Below are 17,652 nucleotides of genomic sequence, written 5' to 3'. Positions count from 1 at the left end.
CCCGGTACTAGAAGGCGGTCCCGATGAAGAGGACGACTCGGTACTAGAAGGTGGTCCTGATGAAGAGGACGACCCGGTACTAGAAGGTGAACCCGATGAAGAAGACGACTCGGTACTAGAAGGTGGTCCTGATGAAGAGGACGACTCGGTACTAGAATGTGGTCCTGATGAAGAGGACGACTCGGTACTAGAAGGTGGTCCTGATGAAGAGGACGACTCGGTACTAGAAGCTGGACCCGATGAAGAGGACGACTCGGTACTAGAAGGTGGTCCTGATGAAGAGGACGACTCGGTACTAGAAGGTGGTCCTGATGAAGAGGACGACTCGGTACTAGAAGGTGAACCCGATGAAGAGGACGACTCGGTACTAGAAGGTGAACCCGATGAAGAGGACGACTCGGTACTAGAAGGTGAACCCGATGAAGAGGACGACTCGGTACTAGAAGGTGAACCCGATGAAGAGGACGACTCGGTACTAGAAGGTGAACCCGATGAAGAGGACGACTCGGTACTAGAAGGTGAATCCGATGAAGAGGACGACTCGGTACTAGAAGGTGAATCCGATGAAGAGGACGACTCGGTACTAGAATCATCATCAGCTTCACGTCTGTTTCTGGTGCAGAAACACGTGTGACAGATTTGCATCACATCAAGTTTCGGCTCCGTGTTGAACAGCTTCTCAGGGGTTTGCATGAAATATTTCAGGGCTTCTCAATTCTGACCTACGAAGTCCTGCAGGTTTTCATTGTATCCCTCCTCCAACACATCTGACTCTAATTAACGAGTCATTCAGTAGCCCTGAAATACCTGTTTTATATGTACCAAACATATTAAGATGTTTGTGGAGCTGCTGAGACGTTTAAAATTCCCCACTGCAGGACAAACAAAGTCTTATCTTAAAAGTAAGAGTAAATTCAAGGTATAGTGAGACACGTCCTTACCAGGGGCGTATCCAGGAAATTTCTAACAGGGTGGCCAAGATAAGGCAGAAGTTCGTGGTGGGAGGATCACAATCTGCATTTTCCAGTTAGATAGTCGTAAACTTTGGCTTGAATCTGCTGTGATTTCTGGCTCCTCTGAGTTCTTTCTAAAGTAAAAAAACAAAACAGATTTTAAAAATATGAGTTCTGCACAAAGAGCAACCTGGTATTAAAACACACAGAGACTGTTATCTCACAGGAAAGTGAAGCTTTAAACTTTTCTCCTGTTGCAGAGAAACCCAATTAAAGACCAGCTGATCTTCCAGCTGGAATCCACTGGCTGGCGTCTGGTTCTGTTTTAGAAGGGCTACCCTCCACCCCCACTAATGCATAAAAGCAACCGAAAGTGTTTTACAGAGCTAAAAGGACACAAACCTACTTCCATAAACCCTCATCTACTTATCTCAGAGGTGGCCAGTAAATTTCAGGGGAAAAAACTACTGCAAACGAAGCAACTTGGGTCAAAACGATCACACACACAAAACCCAGCAAATAAACCTGCAAATTCAACTTTCACCAACAAAACAAAACAAAAACCCTTAACTGAAGTCGTCCAGCAGGAAAACACAAACATTTATTGAACTTTATTGATCGGCCGCAGCTGTAAAACACTGATAACTGTCACTGATCGATATTTCCAGCCCTTTGAGTCTGATTGGAAAGAGTCCGTAAATACTGACCCTCCATCCAGATATAACGAGGCACATATGGCCTCCCATCATGATGCAGTAGCGCATTAGAGCTTCTCCGACTGTCTGTTTGACAGGATGAGCAGCAGTTGTTTGATCTTAACACAAAGCTTCACGCATGAGCGGATCCGCGTGTCTAATGGGTCGAGAGGAACAGGATGAGTCCGTATAAAAGGCTGTAAAGTGGGACCCTGGTGCATTCACACACCGGGCAGAGGGATTAACGTCGCTGCTGGAAGGAAAAGAAGAAAAGGTGAGTTTTATCTCCTTGTAGCGGTGAAACGCCTCCAGCTGTCTGACCCGCGCGCTGCGTCCTGTCTCAGGCTACAACCATGAGAAGCGTCCACTCCCTGGCTGGCATCCTCCTGGTCCTCGGCTTCGTCCGGAGCAGCTGGCAGCTTCCTCTGCTGGAGGCCGACGACACCACCAGGTCCAGCAAAACTTCACTTTTATAGCTTCATTTAAAAAAAAGGAATTTAACAGGTTTAATCACAACTTTTACAGCTCAAAAGGGAAAGAGATGAAGTCAAATATTAATAAATAAGCCTCGTTGATGGTTTCATGTCTATTCATGTGTTTGTTTTGTTTAAATTTTCATATTATGTTTTTGTGTACAGGTGTGTAAATAATCTCTAAGGAGATTTTCATCAAGCTTTCATTAAGTTTTCCATATTTAAATTCTCTACATTAGTTTTGCAATAATCAGAAAAAGATAAACGACCTAAATTTACAGAAGAAAAAAAAACACATTTTAAAAGTGAGGTAATTTTTATTTAGAAGAAAGCTGAAGTGTAAACAGCTGTGGATGAAATAATTGTGTAAAGAGAGAAAACTGAAATGGATGATGGCTGTAAATACACTGTAAAATCTACCAAGTTGCTTTAACTTAAAAAATGTGATTAAATCTGTTTAATTTAGACGTTTCACTAGATCTTTTCATTTTCAGCACTGAGAGGAGCTGCTTATGTAAATAGTTCGGTGTAAACGTGGTTTTTACTAAAATTATGTGGCGCCACCGACTTCTGCAGCAGCTGCCTGGAGGAAGCAGCGAGGAGACGCCATTTTTAGGTTTTTATTATCCTGAAATACTCAGTTTGATTCATCATAACAGCAAGATAGAAGAAAAAAGTAAGAAGGAAACTCATTTTACGTTGATCGGTAATAAGACTTCATTTCTCATTCTTTACATCTTACAGAAATTTTTGTCTATTTTATTTTGTCATGAGAATTTTTGAGACACCAAATTAGAGAAAATACTTTAAAAGCAATCACTAAAAATATTCAGACTATCTACTAAACTGTACAAACATTTCATTTAATGAATTTCCTCCATCCACCGCCTCCACCCTCGTCATCATCTTCATCTTATTTTCACTGATTCAATTTCAGTTCATTAATTTATTCAATCGTTTAATTTCATTTAAAGGGAATGTTGTATTTTACAGTGTAGAAACCTACTGAGCCTGAAAACAGTACATTTGTGTTGTTTTCCTCCAAGAGAACAATTAGTTCATGCATCTAAAATCATTTTAGCTAAAATATGATTCAGTCTCTCAAATTACTTTATTTTACTTTTCTTCGACAGAATCTTAAAAAAAAGTCACTAGTCATAAGTTAAATATAAACTCGTAAATCTGGACAGAAGAAACAGACTAGCTAACGTTGCGCTAACGTTGAGCCAACGTTGCGCTAACGTTTTTAACTACTCTCCTACAGTTAAGAGAAAAAACTCTTTGTCACTTAATTAAAACATCTTGTTTTTTTATCTTACAGAAACATTAAAACTGGATTTTATTTAAGTGTTGAATGAGTTTGTTGAACATCGTTTTTCTTGCTCTTCTGCGGTATTTGTGTTGCAGTTTGGAGGCGGCCGACTCGTTAGCTGGCGAGTCCAGAGAGCAGCCGAGCATGAAGAGGCATTCAGAGGGAACGTTCTCAAACGACTACAGCAAATATCTGGAGGACAGGAAGGCGCAGGACTTTGTTCAGTGGCTGATGAACAACAAGAGGAGCGGGTTGGTGCTGGATCTTTAACACTAGAGCGGCCAAGTCCAGGTTCCAGAAGAATCCGGCCTCCAGTGGGTCGGACCAGTAAAATAACACATAAATGAGATTTTACTACAAACAAGTACCAGTACATTATCCCATTTAATGATCTAACCTTTTACCAAATATTACGAGTAATTTATGGAGAAAAATAAGTTACAACTATATTTGCTTCAGTTATATATTTAGTATAAAAAAACATCTCAATCTATATTCATAAACTCATCAAATTTTATTAATATTTTCTTTTGAAATTTGTTTTCTTAATTAGATATTTTTTAAAAATGTCGTCCTTTTTTTAAGTTCACGAATTGTTTTCATTTATATAGATTTGTAACTGCTTACACACAACTTTCCTTTTAGAATATTTATGGAGGAAAATAAGCCAAGTTTCAAACATATTTAGTCTGGTTTACACATTTATACATGTTTTTGTTGTCAGATTATAAAACATGGAACTAAAACAGAATTTGTACGCAGCTCTGATTCATCATGAGGTTTGTAGAACGATTTAAAGTCATTTTAGTGTAAAAATGAGCAGTTTCAGGGATGGAGCGTACAGATTTCCCCCGGCCGTTCTGGAGCTAATAAAGGAAAATAAAGTCAGATTTTTTTGGTTTTCCTCTCTGAATGCTGCGTTGTGTTTTAGAGCTGCAGACAAGCGGCATGCAGACGGGACCTTCACCAGCGACGTCAGCTCCTACCTCAAGGACCAGGCCATCAAAGACTTCGTGGCCAAACTCAAGTCTGGACAAGTTCGAAGAGTGTAGGCTCCTCCTCCTCAACCTCCCGGCCATGATGACGAGGACAGAGTGATCTTGAGCTAATCAGCTGCATCTCGTTGCTTCTTCCTTTTCTTTTGCTCCTCTCTTGATGTTTGCAGTGGTCGTGCTTCAATAAATCACCTGAACTTTTCCACTGTGTTGATTCATGAATCACTGCACAAAGAAACACAATCTGCAGCAGACAGTCTGCGCCTCTAAAACCAGAAACATGATGATTTCCTGATGCAGAGCAAACATCAGAGTTCATGTAGTTGGCAGCTTTCCAGGCTGGGGGGGTGACTGACCGCGGTGGGCAGTGTTTACATCCTGTCCCTGTGTACACACTCAGATCGGAGAGGCATGTTGATGGAAGCTTCACCAGCGACGTCAACAAGGTGCTGGACGCCATGGCTGCCAAGAAGTATTTGCTCTGGGTCATGACCGCGAAGCCTTCGGGGGAAAGGTAACAGCTGATCTGATGAATGCTGGAGGCTTGTTTGTGGTTGGACCTGATGTGACTTTGTCTTGTTTTGCAGTAAGAAAAGACAATGGGACCAATGAATCTTGCGCAGGGGTCCCTCTGTGCTGCACAGGGAGCCATGTTGAGGAGGAAAAGGAAGCCATATTGATTTGCATGTTAATAGAAAAGTTTCTGACTTGATTATGAATGTAATGCAAAGATACAAAAACTGCATCTCTTCCACAGATATATGGAGCACAAGGGAAGGCTCGGCTTTTTTCTAGACATGTTTTCTATATTTCTAAGTTTAAACATGAGCACAGGCTCATTCTCAGGTCGGCCTACGGAGGCGATGTAGACCAGCATGAATAAACTGCTCTGACAAATAAAGGTTTTCATGAATTATTGGAACCAGTTTCATTCTTTACATTCATAAATAAATCATGTGAATCAGATGATTATGTGGTGGAGGTTTTACATTTATTATCATAGTGAAATCGTTCTTGTAGAAGCTGATGTAAACAGGCCTGACACAACAAACTGGAAAATTCTCTTTTAAACTACTTTACTGCTAAATATCCCAGTTAAATTACTTAGTAACTCTAGTGTGTAGCTCTGGGATTTTCCAGCATTTCTATCCCGTCCAGGATTTTTACAATCCAGCCACTAAATGTAGTTTTATTCAGAGACTCTATCTGGTAAATCCACAATGATCCATGATAACAGCATTATTTACCACATTTCACCATAAAAACATCACCATCACTACTATGTTACTAAGAGACCTCTAATTAGACCTGGACATGATGATGAAGCCACTTCCTGTCAGACTTTCCACCAATCAGAGAGCTTAGATTGACGGTAACGTCCAATCAGGAGCAGCCAAAGATCAACCAGTGAGCAGAAAGTTCTATGTGTGTGTGAAAAGAAGAAAAATAATGCTCCTCTATGGCTGGAATAAAGCCAAGAAGACGTTTCTGATGCACGGTGGCGCCACAAAGCAGCTGAGCTGGAGTTGGTTTAGTGAGGATAGCAGGTAAATAGTAGCAGGAATAACTGGAAATGAGGAAAAAGTGGAAACATGGAAATAGTTTCTGTTGTGTGTTTGTTTCAATAACAATATTTTTAAAGGTTAATAATGTTTATAGAAATGGGCAAAAAAAACATTGTTAAATATATATAATAAAGAATAAATTATATCCTTTTAAAATGTAGTAAAAAAGTTTAAAGAGCTTAAAGGGGCCTTATTATGCTATTTGGACTTTTCTGAGCTTTATAGTGTTGAATCCTCATCAGACAAGTGAGCGGCATCGTTTTTAAACACATAAACGCTTGTTTGAGTTTCCAGCGTTTCTCTACATTCAGTTTCCAAAACAAGTATTAGAGATTTTTTTCTTATTCGATATTTCGGTGACGTCTCTCTTGGGGGGGACTTAGTTATTGGTCATCTTCCTCAGGTTGTGTATGTTCACAAGAAGAAAGGCAAGCCCACCTTCACTGCTCAGTGTAAGGTAGAAGACACGGCGGTGGAAGACACGGCGGTGGAAGACACGGCGGTGGAAGACACGGCGGTGGACACCGCAACGTTTTCAGTGTCAACATCAGTGTGTGAGCAACGGTCAAACTAAAGGATTTAACCCACACTTACTTTGCCTGACGTCTACCAGCGGGTAACACACCTGTAATGATGAGCAGAAAGTTAGCGATCAGCACTGTAGACGGAAATGCTACAAACGTAGCAACCAGGCTAAAAACACCCAGCTGGTTAGCCACGTGGAGCAATAAATGTACATGTAGAAATACAGCTAACTATCTTGTAACAATCCATGAAAGTGTTAGCAAATAGCATCATTATCTTTTCTATTTCTTGGCAGCAGAAATTTTCCACCTCTGATGGCATCGTGGTACATTTGCCACATGTACACATATTAACAGGTACAGATATATAAGGCGAGTGAAGGACGGCAAACAGTGTTACATTTACCACACAGATATGTCCTGCTGCATTCCTTCGCTGTGGGTTGCTGAGTCGCTGTGGGTTGCTGAGTCGCTGTAGGTTGCTGAGTCGCTGTAGCTTGCTGAGTTGCTGTAGCTTGCTGAGTCGCTGTGGGTTTCTGAGTCACTGTAGGTTGCTGAGTCGCTGTGGGTTGCTGAGTCGCTGTGGGTTTCTGAGTCACTGTGGGTTGCTGAGTCGCTGTGGGTTGCTGAGTCGCTGTAGGTTGCTGAGTCGCTGTGGGTTGCTGAGTCGCTGTGGGTTGCTGAGTTGCTGCTGGCTGCTGAGTCGCTGCGGGTTGCTGAGTCACTAAGGGTTGCTGAGTCGTTGCGGGTTTCTGAGTTGCTGTGGGTTGCTGAGTCACTAAGGGTCACCAAGTCGCTGCGGGTTGCTGAGTCGCTGTGGGTTGCTGAGTCGCTGTAGGTTGCTGAGTCACTAAGGGTCACCAAGTCGCTGCGGGTTGCTGAGTCACTAAGGGTCACCAAGTCGCTGTGGGTTGCTGAGTCGCTGCTGGTTGCTGAGTCGCTGCGGGTTGCTGAGTCACTAAGGGTTGCTGAGTTGTTGCGGGTTTCTGAGTCGCTGTAGGTTGCTGAGTCACTAAGGGTCACCAAGTCGCTGCGGGTTGCTGAGTCGCTGTGGGTTGCTGTGGGATCAACCCCCCCACCACTACCTTTTATAGCAGTTTTTACCTACTATGGAGATGTCATGATGACATAAGCTGGTCCTGAGAGCCACGTTTTGGCATTTTAATACTTATTAAAAATTAAATTCCACCACTTTCACCTTTGCAGTCACTTAATTTTTTCTCAAAGTAAAATTATTTCTAGGATATCTGGTTTGATGAGGCTTCCAGAGCCGAGATGGTTAGATGCTCCAGATGTGGAGCAACAAGGTCAGAATAACACAAAACACAGCATGTTAGGGTCCTGGAACGTATAACGTGACCTGTCAAGCATAGAAACATGGATCATTAAAACAAGTTTCTGCTGTTTAATATCTTTATTTCTGCTCTCTCACACATTCTCTCATTCTCATGAAATAAATCACTATTGCACAACAGATTTGAACTCATAGCTCTGTATACAGGTGACTTAATTTATTAAACATAAAGTGTCCATCTATTACTACCAGATTTAAGGCAGAATTTCACACCGACATGGTCAAAATGTTTGATATTGATATAATTTTGACCCATTATTAATTTCTCTAATCATCTAAGAGCCATCAGTTAGACAATGGGAAAAAACATCTATAACAAAAATCAGAATTCAACACTGACTTCATGTTGGTAATATATTAATAACATTTTACATCAATAAAATATACTATGTATTATACATTTTAAGACTCTTTACCATTTATTACATGTTGCCCTTCCCAAAAGAGTATTATTGCATCTTTATAAGTAACTGTGGTCCTGCAGCGACAGCTGAACCACCATGCAGGTGTTTCTCTTTTTAAAAAACAATTAGCTTCAGATGCTAACACGTTGAGGGTCGTTTTGGAGAGGAGATCACACGTCCATGGATGACACCTACCGACAAGATGACGCAGAGTACGCAAGAGGAAAACAGAGCTTTTTATACAGTCTCATTATTTAAGTATATAAGTTTTTCTTTTTTTCTTTTTAATATTGAAGCAAAGGCTACGTAGCTTATACTAGCTAAAGCTACAGAACTATGCTGCCATGCTAGCTTGAAAAATGTCTTTTTCGTGAAGCTGTTCCTGGAAAATGTCGCTATGAAAGGAAATGTTTGGGAAATGAACATCTTTACTTTGCAGGAGTTAAATGAAAAGATTGATGATAAACATGAAGTTATCGCTAGCAAGGAATGTTTTAGATAATTTTAGTTTTGTACAAATTCACACAGTTCTTATAAAGTCTCTGGGATTAAACAAATGACATAAAAAGTGTTAATAATCATTATTAATAATATTCTAAAGCAGAAACAAAAGTATGTTTCATTGTTAAAATCCAGGTATTAAGCTACGTCTACATCTAGCTAGCTTTAGCTTTAGCTTAGTGTTTATCATACAAACATGTTTCATTCTCATTTAAATCTCAGCAAAAAAACGAACATGTAAATTTCCCAGAATGTCAACGAACTCTGTTCCAGGTTATTCTGCATGTAAGATTTCAGTTAATGAAGCGTCTGCGTTTTAGTTTTCCTGTCAGATTTATCTCCGTCTGTTTAGATCCCTGATAATAATCTCAGAGAGGTGAGCTTGTTTAAAGGGAAACTACTGAAGGAGGTTGTTCCACATTACAAAGATTATTAAAAGTGGAAGGAATGCAAATCGGACTTTAATCCCATAAACGTCTCCATCAGGACCCTTCAAGGCTGCGGTTGATTCTGGTCTTTTCAGTGGGATTCAGACGGAAACTGTCCACGAACTTCATGGTTCAATGATGAGAGTTGTTATGAGAGGTCTCCATGTTAATGGAACCGGATCTGGAACGTGGTTTTAATTTGTTTTAAAAAATGATCGTGATGAAAAAAGTACAAGAGGTGATCATTTTCAGTTCTTTACAAACTGTACTACAGAATAATCTGGATTTATAGTGATTGTTTTGTTAAAATTAAACAATCGTATCAGCTGTTATTTACACTGAATATAAAGGAGAAATGAACAGAAACAGCAGATGCAGAATAATGTGTAACAGTTGCTGGAGGAAACGTTTATATGTGAAAAGATTTTAGAGCGATATGAACGGTCATCAACACTAAAACATTTAGATATACAGAATTTTAAAAATGTGTATTTAATACCTTCAAAAAACGAACATCTTTGCTGTGTATCCAGCTCTCTGAGATACCAGTGGAATCGCTAAATTTTCTACTGCGAGATGTGAAATTTAACTACAGCTTTAAATGCGCCACAAGAAATTAACTCCTGGTTCACCGTGGAAGTTTTTTTTAAAGGAAAACTTACAGATATTGTTGGAAAAATATAAAAACATACAAAATACAAATAAAGGAGATTAAAAGTCATTTAAAATCTTTGCTGAATTGGCCCGTTACTGTAAAAGTCGTAATTCTGGCTTGGCTCTGTTGCTGGTATCACCGAACAGCGAATACATAGAAAAAGAACACGCGTGTGGCGGCTTTCTTCGTGTTAATAGTGTTTCTTTGTTTTACACAACTTGCACACAGACTTACATGACATAAAAACACAGTGTAGCACAGTACGAAGGTGGTTGAGTGTGGCACGATATCAGTTTCTGTTTTTTCATCTACGTGTTGACAGTGGTGTCACCACCAGGAGGCGCCATCACAAACTCGTCTCTCTGTCCAAACTCTTCTCATGTCTCCGCCGCTTGTGTCGCTTCTCACTGCTTCTGCTGCAGCTGCAACGGGAGGCGGAGAGGAAAATTTTACCCAATGATCATTCACATGACGTCCAGGCAAACATCTCTTCTTTTATTTCTCTTCTTTCCAACAGCATGCAAAAACCACTGTGGACATCAGAAAACAGTGACGTAACATGCACACCCTTTCCATGCATAATTAACATGCACGCCAAAAATCTGATCGTTATCTGATTTCTCGAGTTATCAGATTATCCAAGTGATCATGACGACATCATAATCTGATTATGGTTCATTGGGTAATGAGACTGTTTACATGGCCGTCAAAAGCACGGTTACTTTCAAACATCCAGTGTTTTGTGAACGTGTCAGGACCCATGTGCTTAGCTAGAGGTGGTAAACATACGGCCCATGGGCCAAAACCAGCCCACCAGAGGGTCCAGTCTGGCCGACAGGATGAATTTGTAAAATGTGAAAATAACATAGAAGATATAACTGTAACATTTTACTAAAAGTAACTAATATTGTTATAAAAGTAACTATGATATTATAATAAAAGTAACTGTAATATAATAAAAGTAACTAATATTTTAAAAATGTAATATTGTAATTGACATAACTAATATTGTTATAAAAGTAACTATATTATAATAAAAGTAACTAATATAATAATAAAAGTAACTAATATAATAATAAAAGTAACTAATATCATAATAAAAGTAACTAATATAATAATAAAAGTAACTAATATCATAATAAAAGTAACTAATATCATAATAAAAGTAACTAATATAATAATAAAAGTAACTAATATAATAAAAGTAATATCATAATAAAAGTAACTAATATAATAAAAGTAACTAATATCATATTAAAAGTAATCGTAATCTCTAAAGTTTTCAGGTTTCATGTTTTCTGTTTAAATGTAAAACATTTCCAGGGCAGGAGAAATTTTTCCATCTTTCTGACTTAATAGACGTGACTTGAGTTTGTTTGATGAGGTAAATCAGCATTACTACACACAGGTGGAAATGTACACGTACGTACATTTAAAATAACTTCTACATCTGATCATCATGTGGAATACTGGATTTTTCTCTTCCAAATACCTGAAATTAAATGCTTGCTGGTTTTATAAGTTGTAAAGCATATGTATGCAAAAAAAAGATGCAAATAAAATAAATGATAAAAGAAAAATTAATTATATGAAATAAAAATATTAATTTAATTTCTATATCGCTTAGTCCAATTTAGGGTCGCAGGGAAGCTAGAGTCTAACCCAAAAATCAGAAGGTGAAAGGCAGGTACACCTGGACAGGTGTCCAGTCCATTGCAGGACCAACACTGAGACAAACAACCACTTTCTCCCAGGGAGATCTAGAAACCAGTTAACCTGACGCCATGTCTTTGGATTGCTGGAGGAAGCCGGAGAACCCAAACATACACGGAGAGAACATGTTAACTCCTCACAGAAAGGCAAACGTTCGAGGCTCGAACCAGCAACCTTCCTGCTGTGCTAACGCGTAGCCCAAATATTTTTAAATCAAGTTTAAAAACTCACATGTACGCTGAGACTGCGTGCCACGTTCAACAAAGACCGGATGTTTCTTTTTCTTTTAACTCGTCCCGTCCAGTATCGGAGCAAGCAGATGATGGAATAATAGATCGGATGTTTGGAAAATAACGGAAAGTTTCGTCACTACGAACGTAATCTGAAAGAAAGCTAATAATGGACTGGAAAATGCAGACAAGGCTTTTTAGGATATCACATTTCAGAAGTGCATATAGACACATCAGATCTGATTATTACAATAATCTGATTACTCCCAGTTATCAGATTTTAAAGGTCATGTAAACAGACTGACTCATTTTCGACTCTTCGTTCGGTCGGCTCCCATCACCTGAACCATAGCTTGCAGCACAGACTAACATTTTAATCATGCAACAGACGACACAGGATCCGAGTTTCCATGCTGACGGGGACTGCTGGGAACCGCTTACCTTTGGGATATCAGCTTCTGAGAGGTTAGGAAGGGGAGCTTCAGGGTGGGATGGAGTGAAAGAGTCAGGCAGGACACACCATGTTAGTGTACTGGGAAACCTGAGATAAGCTCAGCACCTACTAAAATAAACACTTTTATCCTTTAAAATACCTGGTAAACGTTCAATAACAAACATCTGCCACTAACAGCATCTTAAACAGAGTTGCTGGACTCAGCAGAAACACACTTAGAATCTGGAATTAACCCAGTGTGTAGGATGTGTGAGCGGGTAAGATGGATAGCAAGCTAACCTTTTAGCATTTGGTTCTTTTTTTGTGCTCTCAGCAGGACTCACGCTCTTCCACGCATTCCCAAAAGATCCTTTGGACATCTCATCAGTGATGTTTACCGTGGCGGGGTCACTCCTTCAAACACATTATGTCATAAAATAAATCAGATAATCTATTTATTCATTAATGTTGTAACCATTAATTAACACCGTTAATTTTTTTAATAATGCGTTAACTATTTTTTTTTTTTGCTGGCCGCTGGCTTTGATGACACAAACATGGCGTCCATGTCTCCCTCCCTGCTGCAGCGGTGATGATGTAATCAGGACAGAGCAGGTTTATTAACATGAAGAGACGTTTTCTGTCTGGAACTTAAGAAAGAAGAAGAAGAACCGACGTTTCTCTTTGTCTAAACCTGCAGACGGCAGAACATCCTGATTTTTTATTTATTAATCATTATTATTTTTTTTAATAAATGCGGTTTTAATTTAGGCCAGACAGCAAAGGTAAGACATGTTTTTTACAAGTGTGCAGCATAAATCGGGTCTTATTCTGTCTCTGGTTCGGTGAATCTTGGTCATATTAAGATGAAACTTCCAGCTGTGGAATCTGTGAGATGTGAGCTTTCAGTAGAGGAGCCGTTTGTTCGTGTTCATGTCGTCAGGTGGACACAGAGAGACATAATTTGCGTTTAAATATTGTTTTCAGACTTTGTGTATCTGGTGTTTTAATTATTGTTGTCTTAACTGTGTTTGGTGGTGATAGAAATGGTTTTACTGAGCTGGTAGCTGAGATTCTGGACTTTCTGTGGATACCACACATGTTTATAGTTACATCTACAGACCTGACGCTACACCCGGAAACCAGATGTTAACCCTTAACTCCCGGTAGCGGAGGCTGCAGGTGCAGAGGTGAAGCTAAACAGTCAAGCTAAGAATGAAAGTTTAGAGAATTTATATCCAGAAATGTGGATAATGAAGCAGTGAAGGTGCATGGATGGAAGTTATTGTGCATATTGTGAATATTTCTCTCTCCTCACCATCTAGAAGCTGTGAGATTCTCATCCTGCTTTCTGTCTGTTCACCTGATGCTGATATTCATCACATATTGTTCCTTCTGTGTTTAGAAGGAAGCAGCTTCACAGCTTTAAATCCATCCTGCTGACTTTTTACCTTTTAGTTAGTAAATCCTGAACATTTCATCCTTCTTTCTCATGAATATGTGTTTTTATATATGAAGAAATATTTTAGCTGTTGCTGTTTAAAGAGAAAACTGCTGCTAAACCTGTTTATGTGTTTAGTGCAGGGGTCTGCAGCCTTTCCAATCCAAAGAGACATTTTTCCCTCAGCCAGCTAAATAAAACTCCTTTAGAGACGCAGATGTTACCAGACTTTTAGAAAAGGAAACTTAACATATATTTTAATGAAGAGCCACCATAGGATGTTTGTTATTTATGAAGAACCACATTTTTATTTCTGTTTTTATGTTTTAAAATAAAGAAAAAGATAAAACCTTTATAAAAAGAGGATAAACAGACTTCCTTCTAAGGGATGTAGATATTTGTGGAAAATGATGTAAAAGAAAAAAAAGTTCCTGGTTTCCAACCTAATGACAAGAAAGATAGATTTAAAAAAATATTTTAGCCACGTATTTAGAGGCATTGTGGAAGGTCCAGAGTTGCAGGTTGGAGACCCTGATTTAGTGTTTTTAAACACAATTTACTAAATTTTCTTTATATAACTGTAGGCCTTCTTTTAAAGCAAAGAGACACTTTTCGTGTAACAATGCGATTAATCGCGATTAATTGCATGACATGCTGCGATTGTTAAAAATTTTAAGTTGCCCAGCACTAGTTTTATCATCCTGCCAGCGTCAGTTCATGAGTTTTCTCTCCGACGTAACTCCTTTAAACGTGATGCTACCACCTGATTTCCCACAGAGACGCACAACAGCTTAACGGTGGATAAACCACACAGAAAGCTACTCGATTATCTTCGTTTTAATGGAAGCTCGATAAGACTGTAAAGGTTATTTAAGTGGAGGTGTTTGCTGATGTAGCTACAGGAAAGAACAGGAATTTTCTTTAAGAAAACAAACATTTTCTCTTATGTAACCCTCAGTGGACAAAATGGCCACAACTGTAAATAAAATATTGTATTTTGTTTATTGTACCTTCATATTTAGATGATCCCACTTAAAACAGCTCAACATGAGGAGATGAAAATCTAAAGGACTCACTTGTAGTGCCCCTCCAGTGGTACTTGTACGATGCCTTCTTCCTCTGCGATAATACTGTGTTCCTCCTGCACAAAGAGAACAAAAATTAGACCATCTGACGCATGAAATTCAAGATGTCTTGAGTCCAAAGCTGAAGCCTCTTAATGCACATCTTCTGCAGCATCCTCCAGTTTCTTCTTCTTCCACTCTGGCATCAGGTCGTCCAACCAGCTCAGCTCTCGCTTTGTGAAGATGAAATCCAGCAACTTACGAATGAAAACCAGAGCTAAGACCTAAGAGGCAGAAAAATGAAAATATATTGTTGTTGAGCAACCACGTGAATGGAGACAAACCCATACGCCTGCAGACACTCAGGTTACCATCATGGGGAAAACGATGGCGGCCCTGGAGGTTTTTATGACCCAGAGCAGGACCAAGCAGCTGAGCTGGATGATGGTGAAAAGGTGCACCTTCCTCAGCGGTACGTGGCGAAGGTAGATGAAGTCTGGCTGATGTTTGGCCGGCATGCCAAACAGCCTCAGACGGTCGAAGAACTGCACGAATAAAAAGAGAATTCATCCTGAATGAACCGATCCAGTAACCTGGCAGCAGGCTGTGTGGAAGCTCACCTGGATGCCTCTGAGGGACGAAGCCCCCATGTACAGAAAGACGCCGTAGAGAACAGGCATGGGGATGAACTGCAGATGGGAAGAGAAATATATCAGATAATTTATTTTTATATATTGAAGAGCAAGCCTCAGATTTGCTGACACTGAAAAAGTTAAACTGTGGTGTTTATTTCTACTACGTATTGTTTCAGGATGGTTTTGTAAAGCTCTAAATGACAAGTTTGACCCCCGTGTGAAGCATCAGCTCACTTTAATCATATCACAACTTCTGACAAAATACAATTTTAATTTGTTTTAGGAACCAATAATCAATATGAGATGATATCAAAGTTGATTTAACACAATCACTTCCATTCAGATTCAAACACAAAAAGCAGCTTAAAGATCTAAATGAAATTTTATTTTCTAATTTTCCTGAGCTCGTCACACTGTCTCACTTTGTGTTTGACACATTTATAAAGAAAACAGTAGAATTAGCTCCAGAAGGAAAACAATCTTTTAAAAGTAAGAAAAATTTAAAAAGAAATAGCATTGAAAAGAGCTATCAATCACCACGAATACATGCAGGAAAACACACAACAGCTGTTTTCACACGTGCACTGAACTCCTGAAATAACCTGCAAATGTTCCAGTTATTTGCTGCTGGTAAAACTTCTGTAACATCTGCAAATCAGGTACAAACCGAGCAGCAAACCGTCCAGATGTCGGACTATCTTGTGGATTATTTACTTCTTCCAGAATATTTACTACAACGAACGAACATAGCAGCAAATCTTCCGGATTATTTACTGATATGTACGAACATTAGCAGCAAATGTTAAATTATTTACGGCTTTGTTCTTTCTTCTACTGACCGAGATTAGCTGATCAGAACTAACCCAATTTTTACATTTTTTCTAAGTATTTAGGAATTTTCTGTGTTATTTCTATGTGTAGACGTTAAGGGGGAAATAAGCTTTTTGACCACCTGCGCTGTTGTTAAAACTGAGATGTTTCTTCAAAATGTTTCTGAAGAATGACAATTTTTTGGGTTAAAATAGTTTTAAAATGCATTTAAATCATGATTTTTACTATGCAAACTAAGGAGAAAACAGGTGAACATGCCTGACCTTCAGGACGGAGGTCATGAAGACGGAGCAGCCCATCAGGGTGAAGATCATGAGGCCGGTGAAGCGCTGCTCCCGGATGCCCAGGAACTTGGGCTGTTCTCCGGGAGCCGAGCACTCCGACTCCAGCTTCAGGCTGTTCACGTGGGAAATGGAGAGCACGGTGGCCGCCACGAACCACGGCAGGCCCATCACCGAGCAAACGCCAAGCATCACCCCCACCACAAACAGGTCCAGGTGGTAGCCACAGCCTTTCTGCAGGACGAAGGGGTGGAGATGATGAGGAGGTGTAGACTATTACAGCCTCTTCAGGTAAATCAAAGGTTGGGTTTTAGGGTTTTAATATTTAGGTACAAAGGCAGAGAAAACAGAAAATAACTAAACACCTTCAGTTTGTGCTCCTTCCTGTTAATAATGACCGCGGTGATCTGCTGGTCCATGAAGATGAGGATGGTGCAGAGCAGAGCGGGGACGGAGGTGATGATGACGGTCCACCAGGGGTTGGGTCCAACGGGGTTTATCACCCAGCCTCGATCATCTCTGGTTGGCTGGACAGCGTCAGAAGATCGTTTAATGTTAGACTAATAAATTAAATCATTACATTTCGTTTTTATTTATTTTTTCTTTTTTTTTTTTTACTTAAAGATTTAAATAATCTGAACAAAAGACTGATATGAGCATTATGAGTCAAACAAAACAGGAAAATTCACATTTTAATTGTGTCAAAGACAAAATAAATATTAAAACAGTGAATTATTTTTATCATTTAAAAAAATAATTCCAGCAAGATATCTACAGAAGAAACGATGTTTTAAATGACAGGTAGAAGTAAATAATGTCACAACGAAGACAATTAATACGGAAACACTGACATCTAATTTCCCCTGCTGCTTTTATTAAGAACAAAATGAAAATAAGAGAAAAAAAATAATTATCCTCTGAAATCCAGCCTAAACTGAAGAGGTAATATTAAAGACTTCAGGATAGGCTGAAACCACGACTTGGTTCCAGGAAAAAGGTGAAAGTTGTCTCCCTCCACATTTCCTGTAAAATTTAACTTTATTTAAAATAACATAAAAGGTATTTGTGTTAATTACAGACGCAAAACACAAAGTTTTTAAAAAATTTGACCCCCCACTTCCTGCTTCAATGGTTGGACCACCTGAAAAACTCTGATGCTGCATTC

The 17,652-nt window shown here is 39.3% G+C and overlaps 2 protein-coding genes across 3 annotated transcripts in view; one reads left to right on the top strand and one right to left on the bottom strand.

The window, feature by feature from the left end:
• The first annotated feature begins 1,506 nt into the window (after positions 1-1,506).
• On the top strand, positions 1,507-5,310 carry LOC121635414 (glucagon-1-like). The gene is made up of 6 exons (XM_041978540.1): positions 1,507-1,922; positions 1,993-2,099; positions 3,529-3,684; positions 4,365-4,479; positions 4,767-4,942; positions 5,016-5,310. The coding sequence occupies exons 2-6, from the start codon at positions 2,002-2,004 to the stop codon at positions 5,038-5,040; spliced, it is 570 nt and encodes a 189-aa protein (XP_041834474.1). The 5' UTR covers positions 1,507-1,922; positions 1,993-2,001; the 3' UTR covers positions 5,041-5,310.
• Positions 5,311-7,917: 2,607 nt separating this feature from the next.
• The window catches only part of LOC121635412 (sodium-driven chloride bicarbonate exchanger-like), a 64,808-nt gene continuing 55,073 nt past the window's right edge, over positions 7,918-17,652 (bottom strand). For both annotated transcript variants that reach the window (XM_041978537.1, XM_041978538.1), the window contains exons 19-26: positions 16,853-17,014; positions 16,470-16,721; positions 15,361-15,429; positions 15,112-15,285; positions 14,902-15,024; positions 14,753-14,817; positions 12,536-12,649; positions 7,918-10,281 (exon numbers count right to left, since the gene is read on the bottom strand). In XM_041978537.1, the coding sequence (XP_041834471.1) occupies positions 10,206-10,281; positions 12,536-12,649; positions 14,753-14,817; positions 14,902-15,024; positions 15,112-15,285; positions 15,361-15,429; positions 16,470-16,721; positions 16,853-17,014 (1,035 nt within the window). In that variant the 3' untranslated portion in view covers positions 7,918-10,205. The remainder of the gene's footprint in view (positions 10,282-12,535; positions 12,650-14,752; positions 14,818-14,901; positions 15,025-15,111; positions 15,286-15,360; positions 15,430-16,469; positions 16,722-16,852; positions 17,015-17,652) is intronic.

The sequence above is a fragment of the Melanotaenia boesemani genome, chromosome 24, assembly GCF_017639745.1.
Source record: "Melanotaenia boesemani isolate fMelBoe1 chromosome 24, fMelBoe1.pri, whole genome shotgun sequence".
NCBI lineage: Eukaryota > Metazoa > Chordata > Actinopteri > Atheriniformes > Melanotaeniidae > Melanotaenia > Melanotaenia boesemani.
The sequence above is the reverse complement of the archived record's forward strand: the minus strand, read 5'-3'. Positions and strand labels throughout refer to the sequence as shown.